This window comes from Caretta caretta, chromosome 15 (genome assembly GCF_965140235.1).
Source record: "Caretta caretta isolate rCarCar2 chromosome 15, rCarCar1.hap1, whole genome shotgun sequence".
Classification (NCBI taxonomy): domain Eukaryota; kingdom Metazoa; phylum Chordata; order Testudines; family Cheloniidae; genus Caretta; species Caretta caretta.
The window spans coordinates 20161470-20181998 of NC_134220.1; the positions used below are offsets into that span (position 1 = coordinate 20161470).

General features: G+C 44.3%; 1 protein-coding gene across 4 annotated transcripts in view; it reads right to left on the minus strand.

Moving 5' to 3' along the window:
* The window catches only part of ULK1 (unc-51 like autophagy activating kinase 1), a 99455-nt gene extending 85246 nt beyond the window's left edge, over positions 1-14209 (minus strand). The window contains exons 1-4 of one of the 4 annotated variants that reach the window (XM_048820997.2): positions 13874-14209; positions 13243-13341; positions 12305-12397; positions 12174-12215 (exon numbers count right to left, since the gene is read on the minus strand). In XM_048820997.2, the coding sequence (XP_048676954.2) occupies positions 12174-12215; positions 12305-12397; positions 13243-13341; positions 13874-14194 (555 nt within the window). In that variant the 5' untranslated portion in view covers positions 14195-14209. Of the gene's footprint in view, positions 1-12173; positions 12216-12304; positions 12398-13242 lie in introns of all 4 variants that reach the window. The other 3 variants (XM_048821005.2, XM_048820998.2, XM_075120000.1) reach the window with 3 other exon arrangements.
* Between the last annotated feature and the right edge of the window lie 6320 nt (positions 14210-20529).

Below are 20529 nucleotides of genomic sequence, written 5' to 3' on the forward strand. Positions count from 1 at the left end.
ACCCCAATATGTAAAATTCACAGATGAATGGTGTCACTAAATGTGGACTACAACGGCCCTCACGTTCAAAACAACCTTATATGACATGACTCCAGTGTAAACTAACTTCACACTACAAAACAACAAAGCCTCTAGGCAAGTCATTTATGTAGGCTGGTGGAGATAACCTAGAAGACTTCAGCCTCCAGAGCTGTCAATCAGGTACCTCACAAAAGCATTAAGCACCTAATCCAACTGCCACTGAAGTAAGTCAATGAGTGGCTTTCCATTGACTTCAATGGGCTTGAATCGGGATCTACATTTACAGAGATAGTCCATTCGGGATGGAATCAGTCACAAATGGAGACAACCTAACCTGGAAATTACCTGAACCACGCACTTCTGTCTAGAAAAGATCACACAGGCAGAACAGCTACAATTACTGTACATAACCAAACGTTCAACAAAGCAGTTCCCATAGGCCAGGTCTAGAAATCAATGAATGAAAAAGCACTGTCCACACCAAAAACCTTCTAGCTAATAAAACATCACTGAGAGGTTGTCACTTTATTGGCCATGAAGTATAGTTTCTGAAAACTTTTCTTGCTGGTAAAGTTTCTTTTACAGGACAAATACAGTTCCGTAGTCACCCCAGAGGGCTGAAGATAGCCTTGCTAATACCTAGGGCAACAAAAATGATTAGGGGTCTGGAACATATGAGTTATGAGGAGAGGCTGAGGGAGCTGGGATTGTTTAGCCTGCAGAAGAGAAGAATGAGGGGGGATTTGATAGCTGTTTTCAACTACCTGAAAGGGGGTTCCAAAGAGGATGGCTCTAGACTGTTCTCAATGGTATCAGATGACAGAACGAGGAGTAATGGTCTCAAGTTACAGTGGGGGAGGTTTAGATTGGATATTAGGAAAAACTTTTTCACTAAGAGGGTGGTGAAACACTGGAATGCGTTACCTAGGGAGGTGGTAGAATCTCCTTCCTTAGAGGTTTTTAAGGTCAGGCTTGACAAAGCCCTGGCTGGGATGATTTAACTGGGAATTGGTCCTGCTTTGAGCAGGGGGTTGGACTAGATGACCTTCTGGGGTCCCTTCCAACCCTTATATTCTATGATTCTATGATTCTAATAGGAATACTTCCACTCATGTGTGCAAAGGAATCTTATGGAGATAGATCATGCAGTCAACACCCCATCAGCTCCCACAGACAAACCCAAATGCAAAGGATCTCCTGGCTTGGGAGCTTTTCCTCTGGCTGCGAAGGCTCCTGCTTCTTACAACAGATGCAGAATGCACTGCGTACTACAGCCTCCCAAACTATCTGGAGACAGCTGCTGAGGAAAGATAGCCAGGGATATATAGGCCATCTGTTATGAATGAGATTCTCATGAGGGCCCACTGATTGCACCAACAAAAGGAGAAGCCTACAGTATAGTTCAGAGCCCAGCCTAAGGGTTACTAAATGGGTGTGGGGAAAGAACGTTTGATACAAGCTGAACTTAAAAACAAAAAATCACCACCTAACGCAGGGGTGGCCAACCTGTGGCTCCGGAGCCGCATGCAGCTCTTCAGAGGTTAATATGCAGCTCCTTGCATAGGCGCTGACTCCGGGGCTGGAGCTACAGATACCAACTTTCCAGTGGGCCGGGTGGTGCCCACTGCTCAACCCCCATCTCTGACCGAGCCCTGCCCCCATTCCATACCTTCCCCCAAGGCCCGTGCTCCCTTCCCCCAAGTCTGCCATGCCCTCACTCCTCCCCACCAAAGCTTCCTGCGCATGTGAAACAGCTGACTGCAGCAGGTGGGAAGCGCTGACTGGCAGGGCTGCTGGTGGGCGGGAGGTGCTGGGGGGCTGGAGCTGATGGGGGACTGCTGACGTATTACTGTGGCTCTTTGGCAACGTACACTGGTAAATTCTGGCCCCTTCTCAGGCTCAGGCTGGCCACCCGACCTAACGTTACCTCCTCGACTCTCTGCAGGGACCCTATGGACAGGCCCTGCATCATACCGCACCCTTTTCTTTTGTTGGTGTAATCAGTGGACTCTGGTGCCCTGGCTGCCTCTGGAACACGGTGGGTATGTCTAAACCGCAGATAAACACCCACGGCTGGCGTGTCAGGCCATGAAAGTGCAGTGCAGATGCAAGGGGGACAGGGTCCCAGAGCTCAGGCTCCAGCATTATAGCCCTGCAGCCCCACGAGCCCAGTCAGCTGACATGGGCCAGCCGCAGGGGTTTAACTGTAGCGTAGACAAACGCATAGCCTTTTCATCTCTCTCCTACTCATCCGCTGGCTCAGTGTTAGAAAGATTGTGGGAGTGAATTCTAGATCATCTGTGGATAGAGCAAGGAACCCCACTTAGCAGGTCCTGTCCCTTTGCTGCCTGAAAAGCCTGCAGCTACTGTGTAGGTCCCTGTTACTAGCTGGATGGACTGGGGTGATGGAACCTACATCCTTAGACAGGAGGGAACGGTTAAACCTCGCTCCTCCCACCCTCTGAGCTCGGACTGAATAGGCTACTCTCTAAAAAGAGGAGAGAAGGTTGGTGTTATGGAAGGAGTGCTCTGTCTTGATGCAAGCATTAGGACTGAAGCAAGAAAAGAGACAATAGCCACGTTGATCTGAACAGCAGGAGCACTTATCAATAACCACCTTTCTCTAAGTGGCTATAAAATAAACATGGCTGGAAAACATTCACATGACTTTTGGCCTAACATGCAGCAACACCCTGGAGCGTGTCCCCATGCTACCCTGTTCATCCACATGGCTGCCACCGGCACCTTGCACCTACCGTTCACCTCCTTCCTTTCCCTGGCAGTAAAGAATTGAGGAATATTTTTAGACAAGCTATTGGAAAGGCAAACATTCATTTAGACGCAAAAGAAACAAACGTGGGAGGGGGCGGGGGGGAAGAGAGATGAAGTGGAGAAATCACTAAGTTAATATTAGCTGGTTTACTAGAACAAAACACTCTCTCTGCATGGATACATGGTAATACGGCGATGCCACTGGCCCCCGCACACAGCTTTAAAGACATATCAACAGGGCCAAGTTTCAGGAAGGACCTTTGTGATCCAGGCCCTGCAGCTGGAGCGGACCAGCAAGGCACCACCAAGCGGGCAGCAGGCAGTATGGCTGCCACCTGCTTCTGGCAGAAGTCCTACACCGGGAAGAGGAGAGACACCCATATCACCTCATATACTCCAGGAAACAAAAGAGCTTATGTGGGGGGTGGAAAGCAGAGAGCAGCTGGGGGTCACATCATAGATTCCACTCACCATCCTGGGGCACATTTTCCAAGATTTTGGTGGATCCAGGCCCAGCATACTTCAAATTCAGCCCTAATTAAGACCTACACTAGCCAACTAGAAAAACCTTCTCCTGACGAAGGCACAAGAGTTCAGATACCTCAGTGCCAGATCTTACTGGGTTGTGAGAGACCTGCAACCACCCACACAGAGGGTTTGTGCGTCTGTAACCCACACACCTTCTGGGTGTGGTGTTCTGTCCCATCGAGGGGCACCAAGACCACTTAGAGAGAGTTAAATGAGTCTGCTCTATAGCCTTAGCTAATAACCAGCTGACTTTTATGTCATGCACTAGAGGCTTGGGCGCTAAGCTCCAGAGGTCCCCGGTTCGATCCCACCCGACGATGACCAGGGTCTGTCGGCGTTATACTTCCTCTCTGACTCTTGGTCACACTTTGTCCACACACTCCCATCTCCCTCAGTGAGCAGCTGGACCCAGAACACCTCTTGGGGGAAGGAAGGTGCTGACACATGGAGGTGATCAGAAAAAGAAACCGTGCCACCTCCCTTTGCCCCTACAGATCTCAGGGAACCCTTGTAGATGGGCTTCTGTGGGATCAGCAGAAGTATAAAGCAGCAGTGTCCCTTCCACATACCATGTACCTTCTGCTTATGAAATGGATGGGACGTGACCCGAAGTCAATAGGAAAAACAATTCTCAAGTTTCTAAGTGGATTTCATGAAAAGAAGGAAAGTGCTCCACATATAAATAATTCCCTAGGCAGCTGTCCTCAGTGTCTGGTTGCACGTTGGTTGAAAACCCTTCAAGATAAATAGTCTAATGTCCATTTAATTATTATTGCAAGACGACGTAATGACCAGTTTAGCCAAATGAAAGCAACACCTTTCTGCTTTCCTGGTGGCCCCCAACCAGGTGAAACCTCAGCTCACCTGAAGGAGACCATCCATCACCCTCTGACTGACAAGTCTTCCAAAATGTAGCCTTCCCTTCAAACAAGAGTCTCTCCTTCTCCAGGCCCTAGTAGCCTGTAAGAGTATATCTACCCTGCAATGTAGGCCCAGGGTTACTAGAACCCAAGTTAACCCAACAAACCCAAACCCTGGATTTGTTAACATAGGACTTGAGAGTCTACACTCATTTGCAACCCTGCTCCCAAGCTGGGGCTCCAGCAACTACACTGCACCGTGCAGACCTGAGTCCAACCACCCAACTCCTATCGGACTATCAATGAGAGTTGATGAGAGACTATCAATGACTAACTGGCCTTTGTAAATTTCCCTTTTTATGACTCTTTACTATATCCCTAGTTTTCAAGTGTCTGTTTCTGGAAATCAAATGTACTTCACGTCACTGTGAAATACTGATTATAACAGAAAAACAAGATTCTCCCTTAGAACAAGTCTGGGCCTTTGTATACGAGAAAACTGACAGAGTCAGAAGATAGAGAGTACCAGAGCCTTAAATGTCCAGCAGTTTAACAGCAAGGAACGGGAGAGAAGAAATAACTCATCTCAATGTTCCTTTGCTGGCTGCTGCATTACAAGATACACCATGTGCCGACTAGATTTTCACAGGAAAACACATTTGGACCAGCCTGAAAAATCCTCCAGCCAGTACGATTCCCCACTTGTTGGCGACGTGTACATTAAGAAGGGATTAGAGACTCTATTGGTTACACAACTACAAATTGGCACTCTCTCTTTTTGTCTCTGTGTACGTGCCGCTTCACCTCTCAACACCTGCAGTGTGATTTCTCATCTCACCAGCAGCTCCCACTCACCACCATCTGGGAATACAAAGATGGACTGGAACAGGCAGGAAGGTTTTCCTTTCTTTAGATGTAAGATGCTTCGCTAAATAGGATCAATAAAGGCTTTAACTTCAGCGTCTTTCATTCCCTACAAGTGATACTTAATGTCTAGCTGATTACTAAGATGCTAGCTCAGATGACGTAATCCCTCCTGTTGTCCTGATGTTAACTTCTTTACTGGCTACAAGGCAGCTAGATGCTCAAACTGTCCAGACACAACATTTCAAGCATGAGTGCCCTAGAGGATAATGCATGGACTGGGATTCAGAAGACCTGGGTTCTTTTTCCAGCTCCAACACTAGCCTGCTGGGTGACTGTGGGCATGTGACCTCCCCACTCTGTGACTCAGTTTCTCCCATCTGTAAAATAAGGATAATGTTTTGACTTGCTTGGTTAATCTGTGAGCTGGACACCTGGCCTTCTGGCAAAATCTCCTCAGAAGACCCAAACAAAGATAAATGAGACACAAAATCTGTCTCTACCCAGCCTTTTTACAGGGTCCCATTTCTCCCTCAAGGGCTGTCCATCTTCTCCCTTCTCCAGGGAGTAACAAGCACTTTCCTCTCCACAGACCACAGCTTCCTTTTCCAAACCCTTCCTCTTGGGTGCGGGGAGTTTACCCCACCACCATTAGGTGGCACCATAGACAAGCCGGGGGGGGGGGGGGGGGGGGGGGGAGGGTGTCTCTTCTCTCCCCTCTTGTCTCCATCCCTGGGACCCTAATACCATATAGGCTACTGGCTGCCCTCCAAACTCCAAATCGCCCTGCTCTTCCTATTCAGACTAAATGTTTTTACGGTCCAATCACAAAGATTTCATAGTGAAAGTTGTCATCATGGAAATGCTGACACAGCCTAAACACCAGCAGCACGAACGGTACCTCAACAGTAACAGTAACTGGAGCGTCACTGTCCAATTCAAAACACAACCACACTCCAGTTTCCAATTACTCTTTGGAGACATCCCTTAATCTCTCTCGTTACAGGCTGAGTAATGCTGCCTTTTCTAGAAGGAAGCTATAGAGACTATTAACTCTCCCTGTCACCAGCTCGTGTGGGATGAGAGGAAAACACAGGTAGAAGGCCCAGCCATATAAGAACATGGTGAGTAAAACAGTGATCATGATTTCAAAATTGCAACAAGGCCACTCCCTCTAAAAATATCACCTCACTATTCAGAGGGTTATAATTAGTGGAAACTAAACATTTGCCAGCGGTTTCCTTGGCCTTTAGAAGAGTGTGGACATTTAGGAGACCTTTTAATTCATTTATTTTTTGTTGGTTCCACAAGATTATAAAAAACAGTTACCTGCGTACCAGTTAAGCCCCTCTGAACACAGAAATGATGATTCACTAGACTCTCAGACCTTCCTCCGGAAGACTATGGAATCTTCACCAGGTTTTCGCAATGAAGCCCAACCCCATCTTCAGTCTACAGGGTATTTCCCATGTGTGGAAGTTGAGGGTGACAATGCATAGCAGGGATTCCCACCATTACCATCCACAACTGAGGCACAGAGAAGATTGGCCATCCTGATATGCCTGCATGTGACACCCAACTCTCAAGGCGATTTGCCAACTTCACTTCGGGACAGAATAAGAGAAGGGTTTAGATGGGCCTGAATGACCTCAGAAGTGCAACCTCTCAGACAAAGCATGTTTTCTTAGGGATTTCAAACGGCATACGGGAGTCCTGTGTCCTGAGACACAAACGTCAAAAAGTCATTCCTCAAGAGCAAGAGACCCAGTATTAGCTGGCATCTGAGGCTGCCAGGCACAGCAGTGGCTTTGCCGCCGGTGATACAGGAATTGGCCAACACCACAAAGGATGCCAGAGCAATGCAGCAGGTACCTGCAGTGCATGAGGATAAGCCCAAGGATAACAAGATCACACAAAACCAATTTCAAGTCAAAGGATAGAGCCTATATGGGGGCACGGGGGAAACACGTACAAGACGTGGGAAAACCGCACATTTGGCCAATCTCCTTCCAGCAAAGGCCATCATTCAGGCATCCATGCTAATTTTAGCCTTTGATCCCACTGACTATGAGGCACTGCTGCCTGACAAGCAAGCCCCAGGAGAGAACGAGGTCATTCTTTGCTGGCTTTGTTCCTTTCCGAGACTGGCATTGGATAGCTGATCATCTAGCCCAACGGCCTTCTCTCATGCAGCCTTTCTTCCGGTTGTCCCGTGATCTGTTCAATGTGCATGAGTCCTGCAAGGAGGTTTGGTCCTGGACGGCCATCAGTATGGCTGATGCTGCTCTGCTCTTCGTCTCCTTTTCATTCAATCCAGGAGGTGGAATCTCCTGGCTTTTCCAGAAACGAAAGCGAGGTGCAATTTTTCAGCCAAGCCTTTGCGGTAGCATGGGGGGAACTAAGGTGGGGTCTCTTTTCCGGTTCCTAGTTAGTGAGCGATGTCTGTTTAACGCCAACGACTGAGAGACCCCAGTCATCAGCGAGTGGGATCAAACCTGGGACCTCTGGAGCTTAGTACATGAGCCTGTACCGCATGAGCTAAAAGCCAACCAGCTGTTAGATAAGGCTGTAGAGCAAACTCATTCATCTCTCTCTCTAAGTGGTCTTGGTGCCACTAGATAGGACAGTACACCACACCCAGGAGGTGTGTGGGTTACATTTGCTTTCCCTGTGATATGCCTGATGCTGCAGTGATGGACATACCGAATTACTGACAATATTAATAACCCCCTTACTTAAGTAGGTCCCCTGTGGGAGTAACAGCATGATTAGGTGTATGTCCTGAATTACATTCTATATAGCATCTATATAGCAAACCCTTCTTTTTGCAAAAAAGGACAAGATCATCTGAAGAAGTGGGTTTTTTACCCAGGAAAGTTTATGCCCAAATAAATCTGTTCGTCTTTAAGGTGTCACCGGACTCCTTGTTGTTTTTGTGGATACAGACTAGCACGGCTACCTCTCTGATACTTAACGTGATCATTAGCATCTACACAGACCGGACGGGAAGAGGACATTGGGGTAGCTGTGTTAGGGCAACTTTGCACTGTGTTACCGGCATAAGCTGCCCTGAAGCCAGCAGAGGTGCTCACCAGGAAATCACCCCAGCACTGTGAAATCTTCAGGTGGTACAACACCTACATCACCACCGCTCCGAGCAGCTGGCACAGGGGACACAACTGTGAGAAACAAGGCACAACCCATGCTTCCCTATGTCCTAGTGACCCCAGCCACCAACAACAGCCTGCAGGCACCTTTAAACTAGTGCTGGCAGTAAGCAGCCCAGAACAGAGCATTCCCAACATCAGGCAGACTCAGAGGCACCTTACCATTCCCACTCCTCTCAACTGATCCTTCATCACAGCTGAATATTCATCCCCCCGGTTTCTAAGGTCTCTAAAATGAAGTTGAGTTCATCCACACACGGGTGTCGAACCCCTGGTTCTAAGGAGCCTAGTTATTTCCAACCCTGATCCTTATGCTGCCACGGCATCATTATCTCCAAATCCTTGTCTCTTTAGACACCCCGTTCCACCCTCTTTAAAAAGAGCCTGAAGTCCTCTATTTTCTATATTTCCTATCTGGTGAGGCTTCTAGGATACATCAGCAGACTGGCACCATATACTATAAACCAGCTGTGCCAGTAGGCCTCTCTGTTTGAATTGCTTTGGACAAAGGTAAAAGGGTAACAACCCAAAAGGTCTATCCATGGCTTAAGCACAGAGACACAAGCTAAGTTTTCTGAAAGCAGCTGGAAATGGTGGTTAATAAAATGAGTGTTTTTTTGAAAAGAGAGGAAAGATAATGAAAGGGATGCTCACCCCTAGTGGTTTTAAACAGGAGAAAAAAAAATCTGTGTGTCTTGAAAGATCATTGAGACAAACTACAGTACTTTCTCCACTGTAAAAGCTCTCTCTGTCTCTCCCCATCCACGTATTTATATTTCACTCATTAGAGTACTTTCTGAGGGCCTCAACACCTTGAAGGCATTTATCCTCAGCACTCTTGGGAGGACAGGAAGTGCTGTTATCCCCATTTTACATGTAGGGAGCTGGAGCACTGAGATGCTAAGCAACTTGCCCAAGGTCACACAGGAAGTTTGTGACAGGCTGGGACTTGAATCCAGGTCTCCCAAGAGCTAGTGCCCTAAACACCTCTCTCCAAAAGACGGGCTAAGAATCTGTGATCATTCAGTGGCAGTAATACACTTTGATATAGGGCAAACCCAAAATTCAACTTCTCCAACTGTTTATTGCTCCAAGGACAGGTTTGCAGCTCAGATCTATTCTGCATGTGCTCACAAATGAGTATTTTTAAGGCAAAACTCAAAAAAACCCGATTCCATCCCCCTCCTTGTGCAGAGACTGTCTCATTGGGATCCCTGGACCAAGCTGAGCACATCAGTGATAGTTGAGCATATAATAATTGGAACATATTTTTCATTTTATGAGCCCATTCCAATTTAATGATGCTACGGTTAAACACTCCCCCTCACAGCTCCTAAAAGGCCAGATACGGTTTCCTTATGCATCATTAAATATTCACCTATGTCAAATGTCATGCCAGGAAAGCTCTTATTTTATTATTATTCATGATCCAGTATCATAAAGCTCTGTGCAAAAAGGACTGAATGCAGCAGGTTTCTGGGTGAAGGTGGTGGTGGGGTAAATAGGGGTAAGTGGAACTGCTGCTGCAAGTCTGATGGAGTTACTCAATGTTCTTGTATAAGAAATCTAGTATTACATCAGGCTTTATTTTCACATGCAAAAAAACCACCAAAAATATCCGCAATCACTAACCTACACCCTCTGTGATTTTCCCAACCATTTCCTTGAGTGTACAGGAGTCAGAATTAAAGAAGCCACTGGTGACAGGGGTGGTGGAGAGGAATAATTAAAAAAACCAACCCAATACTACAACAATGCAACAGAAACAAAAGCCACAGAACAACAGGAAGATTAGCAAATCTATTCATAGCTTCACAGTTGCGAAGGCCAAAAACACTAAAGTAAGGGAAAAGTCTCTTCAGTTTTATGATTCAGGGAAATAAAAGTGTAAGTAATTGCAGTTGGCTGTTTTCATGGGGAAATAAAAATGAAGCGATCAAGTTTGCTTTCAGAGAAATACAACCAGTCAGAAATGTTCCCATTCCACAAAACAAGGTGGGGTATAGAACCACCACACTCCAATGACTCCTTTCAAAGACATTTATTTAGGGAACCCTCCACACACACCCCCTTCCATCACACCAGGGAGTTAGGGGGAGCAGGAGCTAAACAAAAAAGTTTTGAATATGCTGACAGAGGTCAGCCCTGCAACGTAACAATTTATGGAAATGAGAACTGCAGCAATGAACATTTAGAGGCAGGACCAGTAATTGGGGTGCAGGGAGTGCAAATGGAGAACTGCACACACACAAAATCGGTGATCCCACTTCCCCATAGGAACCTCTCCCCTACCACAAATTCTACCTCCTTTATTATCTCTGCATCTCCAAATCTGCATCTTTACAAACTGAAAGAGCTCACATAACCCATGACTGTGCACGACTTTTTTGCAACCATCTCCACATCCTGTACAGGTTTAAGAAACAGGCAGGGCGGAGGGAGGGATAGCTCAGTGGTTTGAGCATTGGCCTGCTAAACCCAGGGTTGTGAGCTCAATCCTTGAGGGGGCCATTTAGGGATCTGGGGAAAAAACTGGAGATTGGTCCTGCTTTGAGCAGGGGGGTGGACTAGATGACCTCCTGAGATCCCTTCCAACCCTGATATTTTATGATTCTTTTCAGAACAGTGGGGCTCTTGGCACAAGACATGCTGCCATGAACTAATCCTATTCCCAACTCCCCCACCGCACCCCCACAAAAAAAGGGTTTGAAAAATCCATCCTCATCTGCCTTTAAAAAAAAAAAAGAAGCATTAAACCCTTCCCGAGTACTATACCTGACCCAAAATAACCTCCCCTAGGCAGCGTCTACCCCATCTCCCAGCAGAGAGAGATGCATGGTGGGTAATGTAGTCCTATCTAAAAGAACACTAATACCAAGTGAGGAATGCAGACTACAGCTCCCAGAAGGCATTGCTGGCAGCCTCTACCACCCAGCTGGGGATCTCGTTGCACAGTGATGCAAAGGGCTGGCTGCACCAATGGAGGAGGGCAGGACGAATGTCAACAAACAAGGAGGCCTACAGGCCACGTGACATCACTTAGAGCAGTGAACCACAGATAAGCAACAAAAACAGCAACCCTGGTGCTGCATGGTCTCATTGCAGCAACTAAAGCTGTCATTCCCAAACGAGAGAGGTTAGGCTGGAAATACACCCTCCGACTTCTCCCATGCTAGGACTGCATATGTACACAACAGGATTCCAGTCTACTGAGAATCTAGAGTCACTAAAAACAAAATCATCATGTGTGCAATAAAACCTGTCCCAAAGAACAGTAAGAAGGGAGGGCTGCCTAGTAGAGTTGGTTTTTATAATCAGAGTACCTCAGAATGGTCTCTTAGGATCAGGGCTTGCCTGTTAGAAGCGATCCTCAGAGCTGACCTCTGAGGGGAAAAAGCAACTTTACAGGAAGCAGCAACCTTCTAAAAATAAGTCTACTGCAATTTATAGGAGCCACTGAATGCCATAAGGACAAATGAAAAATTTTAATGAAACTATCCACTACCTGGAAACAAAACGTAGGCCACAAAGTCAACCTCACCCCTCTTCAATACCCTAGATAAGTTCAAATTATTGAATAACAGGAAATGTATGTGCACCCTCAGAAAAAAAGGAACTTGTGCCAAAAAGAATGACTGTATTTTTGTGTTTATAATGCCACAATGAGACATTAACATATACACCATGCATTAAACTTCACCGCACAACATCTAAGGACATTAGCAAAATAGTTCTCCCCCTCCCCATCTCAAGCAATCATATCAGTGTTGTGGTCTGGAATACAATTAAATAGAAGTGATCTGTTCGGGCATGTTAGTATATTTCCCTGTCTTACAAAGGGGAGATTTTTCCTCATATAAGTAGGCTCTAAGTGGACCATCTGTCCAAACATTCTCAGATCTACACTTTTTACACAACTTCCCCCCACCCTCAAATACTTCAATGTAATCAGACGTATTACCTGGAAGTCATACAAGGCAACGATATTTTCATGTTTCAGTTCCTAGAAAAAACAAGACAGGAATGCTAAACTAGGAATAACAGAGCATATATAACAGATATTCAGAGAGAAAAAGTAATTTCTGCCTTTACCTTAAGTATTTTGATTTCCTTCCCCAGCAGAGTTTGAGATTTTGCAAGGTTTTTCTTGTTAATACACTTCACAGCTACCTCCAGCCCAGGTTTCTGAAAGTTAAATGTGTATGTATAGTTTAAAAGATAAATGTCAATTTCAGTATTAAATAACATTAAGAAACAAGGGTCTCTCCCAGATTACAATTATGTCTGACAAAGGGGTTACAGAGCATTGATAAAGGGCCCTAATTCAGTATCCCAGTACATACCCTGTACTTGTTCAGACTTGCCCTTTGCTGAATTAGCCTGGTCAGCACAAAAAAGAAAAGCTGAAGGTTTGGATTTTTCTTATTACTTTATACTACAGTTATCCTCTTATTTAAACAATGCAAATAAATGGATTGTAGGAACCAGGGCTTATCCTGAGCTTTAATGATGAAAAATCCAGATTGATTGTATCCTCTTATTTAACCCTAACTGATCCAAAAAAAAAAACCCACCACAACAAAACCCACCACAGCCCTCCTCTAAAAGCCACACATTTAATAAATGCAAATACACTTCAGAAACTGAACTGGTTTGAGGGAAGGTTATTTTGGTCTATTATGTTTCTACGGGACACCAGAGCACGACCCAATATTGATACTGTAGTTCACTGCTGCGTATATCTTGTTGACTTTTAAACTCTTTATTTATTCTGGCCAACCACAAACAAAGACTTTTTCAAGGCTTCTGCTCATTTACATGCACCTCAACAACATATAATAATGCATATGTATTTATATGGCACCTAGCTACAAACGTGACTGGGGAGCTTTGTAATAAACCAAACAAAACACAGACTACGAGATTCGAGACAACAGTACAGAGCCATAGGGACAACCACAGACAAAGAGGGGTAAACCCTCCCCACTTAAGTCGTGGAAAAGACAAACAAAAGAGCAAAACCTATTTACCTCTTTGTGTCTCCCTTTGAAAACAACAGCAAAAGCTCCATGTCCGATCAGGTCTTTCCTGCTGAACTCAAACTTTCCTATTGTCTCCATGTCTTTATCCTTTTGGATTTCCAGTATGTGTCCGAGAGAGGGGGTTGGCAGTAAATAATAATAATAGTTGATAGTTTTAAAACCAAAATTAACGACAAACAAAAACAACCCACCCACCCCCCTCCTTAAGAACAATCAGGAGCTGGAGACTTGTTGGAAAAGTAAAGTCTCTCTTCTATCAACCTCTCGGCAGCTAAACATCTGGCTTTTCACTCCCACCTCTTCGTCTTCCATGGGCTGCCTTTTCCTGGAGAAGGGTTGGGGTTTAGTCATTGTTAGAGTCTGGAGAGACGTCTGTTCCCTAACAACAGGGCCTTTCCCATCCCCTGCTAGCAGCCTAGTGATATCAAGAGGAGTTGTCCCGCCGACTTTGTGCTAAGAACCTCTACCCATGATGAAATCCCAGCCCTTCCCACCCCAAAGCCGCTGATGCAAGAGCAAGTCCGCTTTAAAAAACAACAAAAATAATTCCACCTTAAAAAAATCCACCTTAAGAGCAAGTCCACCTTAAAAAAAAATTCCACCTTAAGAGCAAGTCCACCTTAAGAGTTGCCTTCCTCCCCCCATTTGTTTGTATACAGGAGCCAGCGGTGCTAGGGTCACCCCTAGAATGGCCCGGCGCCTGGGATCCGATGCTCCGCACGGGCTCCCCGGCTCCTTCTTCGCGGGCCGGGAGCGATCCGGGCCGCAGCCGCCGCTGCCCAGCCTCAGACAAAAGATCTGCGGACTCCGGAGCGCAAGAGAGGAGAGCCCTGGCTCCGGCAGCCGCGGCGCAGGCGCGGTGAGCACGGTGGGGGAGGCAGAGGCAGATAGACCGGAGACGGCGGCAGCAACCTAAGGCGGAGGGGCTGAGCTGACACATTTAAAGCCACAGCCTGCAGCAGCCGCCGCCACCCGTGAGTCACCCTGCCCAGGCAGGGCACACGCTGGCCCACTCGGTTCTGGGAGTTAGCAGCTCATCACCTGAGGAGACATGTGAACAGCGATTCCCTGGAACCAGACAATAAAGCCCCTACTAGAGCACACCTTCGCCTGGTTACAGGCTGTACACTACAGTGATCCCCTTGTCACAGGATATTCCATCAGCGGCTCCAAGTTTTACTGCTTGCAACGGTCAAAACACAGATGAGATCTTTCCCCCCCCCCCCCCCCCCCAGTGATTTTTTGCTATTTTAACCAATCATTCAAAATGGATTAACTGCAGAAAAGTTTTGAAAATTCACACCCCCTCCTAAAAGTTTCAGCCAGCTGTGTCTACTCACTGTGGCAAGGCATATGGGTCTATCTCTACAGTATCAGTTACAGGATATCAGCTCTTAGTTGTCTATAAAACACTCAGCACACTTTGGGTGCTATATAATAATAATCGGAACCTCAATAACAATCATGCACATATTCCAAACACAATAATAATATCCCATGATTATACCCCACAAACACTTCTTTCAATTTTGATTGTGAAAGGGGATGCAGTGTTGTTCCAAGGCCTTTCAGGGATGCAGAAATGTACCATAAGTAACTGTTTTAAGGATGGTGCATGAAAAGGTCATTGGTCCTGTTGGTATTTCATTCTGTCACGACACAAGCTGATAACACGATGGTTTCATTGCTCCTGAGGGTAGATTTGTGATATTATGTAAACACTGCTCTCAGAATCCTGTGTCAACATGCAGTCATGTCCTTGAGCACCTTCAACTGCCAATGTAGTCAGTGGAAGTTGAGAACACTCAGTACCCTGGTGCACCAGGCCCTATATATGATTCAAAGGCATTCTTTCTACTGAATTCGACTGCTGCTAAACAGTTCAGGTGTTTTGTTGTATATAAATCACAGGGAAAATGAAAGCATATGCTAAGCCCAGGTTATAGTTTATAACTTGTGTTTCTGGACATCCATGAATGTTATTAAATGTTTAATGAGGATTACAAGAATAATAATATTCTTTTAAAGTGTAATCTTGGTAATTATTTGCACTGATACAGTCTTTAAGCCAGAATGTGTGTTACATAGTGATTTGCCAAACCCAAGCATTCAAAATCATGAGTCAGGCCCCAAAATCAGGAAATTGGCTTAATAATAGGGCTGTCGATTTATCGCAGTTAACTCACGCGATTAACTCAAAAAAATTAATCGCGATTAATCACAGTTTTAACTGCACTGTTAAACAATAGAATACCAATTGAAATTAATTAAATATTTTTGATGTTTTTCTACATTTTCGTATATACCATATTCTGTGTTGTAACTGAAATCAAAGTGTATATTTTTTTCATTATAAATATTTGCACTGTAAAAATGATAAACAAAAAGATAGTATTTTTAAGTTCACCTCATACAATCACTAGTGCAATCACTTTATCGTGAAAGTGCAATTTAGAAATGTAGATTTTTTTTGTTACATAACTTCACTCAAAAACAAAACAATGTTAAACTTCAGAGCCTACAAGTCCACTCAGTCCTACTTCTTGTTCAGCCAATCGCTAAGACAAACAAGTTTGTTTACATTTGCAGGTGATAATGCTGCCCTCTTCTTATTTACGATGTCACCAGAAAGTGAGAACAGGCACTTGCATGGCACTTTTGTAGCTGGCATTGCACGTTATTTACATGCCAGATATGCTAAACATTCGTATGCCCTTTCATGCTTCGGCCACCATTCGAGAGGACCTGCTTCCATCCTGATGACACTCGTTAAAAAATAATGCGTTAATTAAATTTGTAACTGAAGTCCTTGGGAGAGAATTATATGTCCCCTGCTCTGTTTTACCTGCATTCTGCCATATATTTCATGTTATAGCAGTCTTGGATGATGACCCAGCATGTTGTTCATTTTAAGAACACTTTCACTGCAGATTTGACAAAACACAAAGAAGGTACCAATGTGAGATTTCTAAAGATAGCTTCAGCACTTGACCCAAGGTTTAAGAATCTGAAGTGTCTTCCAAAATCTTAGGGGAACGAGGTGTGGAGTGTGCTTTCAAAAGTCTTAAAAGAGCAACACTCCGATGCGAAAACCACAGAACCCGAACCACCAAAAGAAAAAATCAACCTTCTGCTGGTGGCATTTGACTCAGATAATGAAAATGAACATGCATCGAGCCGCATGGCTTTGGACTGTTATCGAGCAGAACCAGTCATCAGCATGGACGCATGTCCCCTGGAATGGTGATTGAAGCATGAAGGGATATATAAATCTTTAGCACATCTGGCATGTAAATATCTTGCAACGCCAGCTACAACAGTGCCATGAGAACGCCTGTTCTCACTTTCAGGTGATGTAAACAAGAAGTGGGCAGCATTATCTCCTGCAAATGTAAACAAACTTGTTTGTCTGAGCGATTGGCTGAACAAGAAGTAGGACTGAGTGGACTTGCAGGCTCTAACATTTTACATTGTTTTATTTTTGAATGCAGTTTTTTGTACATAATTCTACATTTGTAAGTTAAACTTTAATGATAAAGAGATTGCACTATAGTACTCGTATCAGGTGAATTGAAACAGTGAACTGTTTCTTTTGTTTTCTTACAGTGCAAATACCTGTAATCAAAAATAAATATAAAGTGAGCTCTGTACGCTTTGTATTCTGTGTTGTAATTGAAATCAATATATTTGAAAATGTAGAAAACATCCAAAAATATTTAAATCAATGGTATTTTATTATTAACAGTGAGATTAATTGCGATTAATTTTTTTAATCGCCTGACAGCCCTACTTAATAATAATACATTTGGGAATCTTTTTATTTGCTTTCTAGTTTCTGAATCTGGAGAGTGCACTGGGTTCACATTTTTAAGCTCTCCTCTGCCACCATGAGAAACTTACTTGAAAGCAAGCAAGCAACCAAGCACACTGAGATTCTTATCCAATTGCTTGATTCCAGCAGCTAGGGCTTTAAGAGAAAACATATATCATAAGATGCCCAATAAAATTATGGGAGTTGGCAACAATGTGATTTACAGACAGTATAGATAGGAATTTCTTCATTCACCACTAAAATGAAACCATCTCTGTTGTAGAACATAACAGCAGTTTAACAATGCACAGAAGCACTATGCAAAAGTTTCAGTCAGGAAGTGGAGAATTCTTTATCAATTTGAAACTACATAGAAAGAAAAGGAGTACTTGTGGCACCTTAGAGACTAACCAATTTATTTGAGCATAAGCTTTCGTGAGCTACAGCTCACTTCATCGGATGCTCACGAAAGCTTATGCTCAAATAAATTGGTTAGTCGCTAAGGTGCCACAAGTACTCCTTTTCTTTTTGCGAATACAGACTAACATGGCTGTTACTCTGAAACTACATAGAGAATTTTTACATTACCCAAACTGGAAATTAGTCAGCACATCACATCACAATTAACATGTCTGCTGTTGCAAAAAAAATATGGTAGGATCTCTAATTACCACAGGTGGTTAGGTCTTTAGTTTTATGGCGCATTGAAAAGACTCATACAGTTTCACCACAAAGAAAATTAAGAACCTAATACAATTGCTACATAAAAGGAGACAAGAAATCTTATAATAGCTAGAGTAAATCTGTACTGTGTGTGTCCGCTTGTATCTTTCTTTGCTGGTGCTCTTGAAATAGGTTTAAACTTTAATTGGCCTCTGTTCTCACTCTGGGTTTGATAAATCCTTTAAGAACAAGCTTTCTTAATGCAGCCCAGAGAGAGAAACCAACAACATTGATTTTTTTTGTAGATTCTCAGCAACAGGGGATTTAATTTTAAAACAAGCTTTGGGAATCATTAAGTTGTTTCCTACCTGATAACAGTTTCAGTGTATTATTATTTAAATTGTGTTAGCACTCAACCACTGTATGCACACAAATCAAGCCACAGACCCTACCCTAAGAGCTTAACATCTATCAAAATTAAATGACCAGCATTTGTCTTCAAAACTTAAGAAATTGAAGGCTGACCTTAGGAACAGTAGTAAGCGAACTGTCAGGGGGATTTACCATCCCTGAAACTATCGGAACTCAAATTATTGTCTCTTCCTAATACAAATTTTCATTTTAATCCTAATTTAAATTTTAACAAAGACAGTATTAAGTCTGAAGGCTGCAACATTTGCCAGATTTAGAAGAAAGGAGTAAAAAAGCTGAATATGCAGAGCTTGGCTGAGCATCAATTTAGCAGAGGGAAGGGAGATAAGCCTACAATATCTGGAGTCTGTAAACACCAAAGAGGAAGAGGAATGAATGGTAGAAGGGAGGGTAGCTAAAACTAATGGAATGAAAGCCAATTTTATGTTGAATTTCATTAATAACTTCCTGAAAGTGAAATTTATGAGTTTTGTCTATCTCAGGTGTCAATGATAAAGCTAGATTCTGATCCTAGTTAGGATCATAGAATATCAGGGTTGGAAGGGACCAGGAGGTCATCTAGTCCACCCCCCTGCTCAAAGCAGGACCAATCCCCAATTTCTGCCCCAGATCCCTAAATGGCCCCCTCAAGGGCTGAACTCACAACCCTAGGTTTAGCAGGCCAATGCTCAAACCATTGAGCTATCCCTCCCCCCCATACATCAGGCTGAAGCCCAGACTTCAGTAGAGTTGCACACCAGAGTACACAAGATCGTATCACAGCTCTCTGATCTCATATGTTATTCCTGGAGAGTTTTGAATTAGCAAACTCATCTGGAACTTTGGGAACAGGGTACCATTGTATGCTCGCTTTAGTGGTGCATGCTGTCTCTACAGTGTTTGTTCATGGCCTTCTTGAGACTTGAAAAAATAACATTTCATAACACCTGCAAAATGCCATTATCTTAAACACACAGGGCCTGAGTCGAGACTCTGGTACACCAGTTTTTGGCCCCTAAACTTGAGGGCCTTCAATGGCATAACCGAGTAGAGAATTAGGCCCCTATACTACAGCTAAATGAGGTTTTGTTTTTTTCCTGAAATATCTTGATTTAAATGTGGGATAACAGTAGCAGAGAACAGAGTATGTGAACTTAAGCCTGCAGCAACTTGGGTATTGATTACTCTCAGGTACTGATTACTTTAACAGTGGTTAGAGGGTTATGGTACAAAGTGTTATTTACACATAAAAGAGAGGCTTATGCTCCCTGTGTTCCTCCACAGCACCGTCATATCATACACCCTGGATTTACTTATGGCGTGGACCCCTTTATTGATCAATTCTGTGGACAGATTTAAATAGCGAATCAATGAGCCGGCTCGGGTAGGTCTGAGCTGTATAATTTCCCCCTCCCCTTCAGGGAACACAATTAGGCTTTATGAATTATTGAAGGCAGTGTTTTTATGTAGTCAGTGAGGTGTCCCAGCAGAGGGTTTCCTGTGTTCCTTTTGCATTTCAGTGTCAGATGCTTTCCAACTGCTGTCTAAGGGCTCCAGGCACTAGGCTTTGCTTGGTGTTCAAAACTCTTAACACGCACATTATCTAACCTGTCCTCAAACAGCCCATTGTTACCATAAGGTCTGCAGATAAATAAGAGAGACAGTGAAAAGCTTTGACTTTAAGCAGTGAACTTTCTGGCTAATTTGGGACTAAATGTTGCAGAAATAAACACCGTTTCTCCTCTGCTCTGAGGTTCTTGTTGTGAGGTTCCTGATGGAAGGGTGCAGTATATGTTTCTGAGGAGAACAGACCTGTCTGTCACCAGCCTGTCTTCATTACAGGGCTGCTCAGAACTGCTTGGTAATAAATACAGTAGAGTCCATTTCATCCTTAGGGGCCAATCACTATCTCTTCCCATCCCCATGCAAAGCCCATGGGGGATCTCAGAGATGTGAGGAAGAGCTAAGGGCACTCCTTAAGCCCAAGTGATTGAGGCCTGCGTTTTGGAGGCCTGATCCAAAGCCCATCGAAGTCAGTGGGAGTCTTTCTGTTGACTTCAGGGAGCTTTAGATCAGGCCCTTTTGTGCTGAAGGTCCCAGGCTCTATCCCCATCGCTGACCTGTGTTGTTACAGGCTGCAGCCAGCTTAAAAATAAAACTGATTGCCTCATGGCAGGGTGGCAAGTGCCATAGTGACCGTCATGCTTCAGCTCTTCAGGTCATGTATTTGAGCTCATAGGAGGGCTAGTCAATGTTTGACCTGGGCTTCTCTTTCGCTCCAGATAATGTCAGACCTGGCTGCCTAGTGGGAGGTGGGGTGACTCATTTAAACAAAGCTTCTATGACTAGTGGTTGTCTCCTTCCTCATGAGACGGTTGCAGAACATGGGG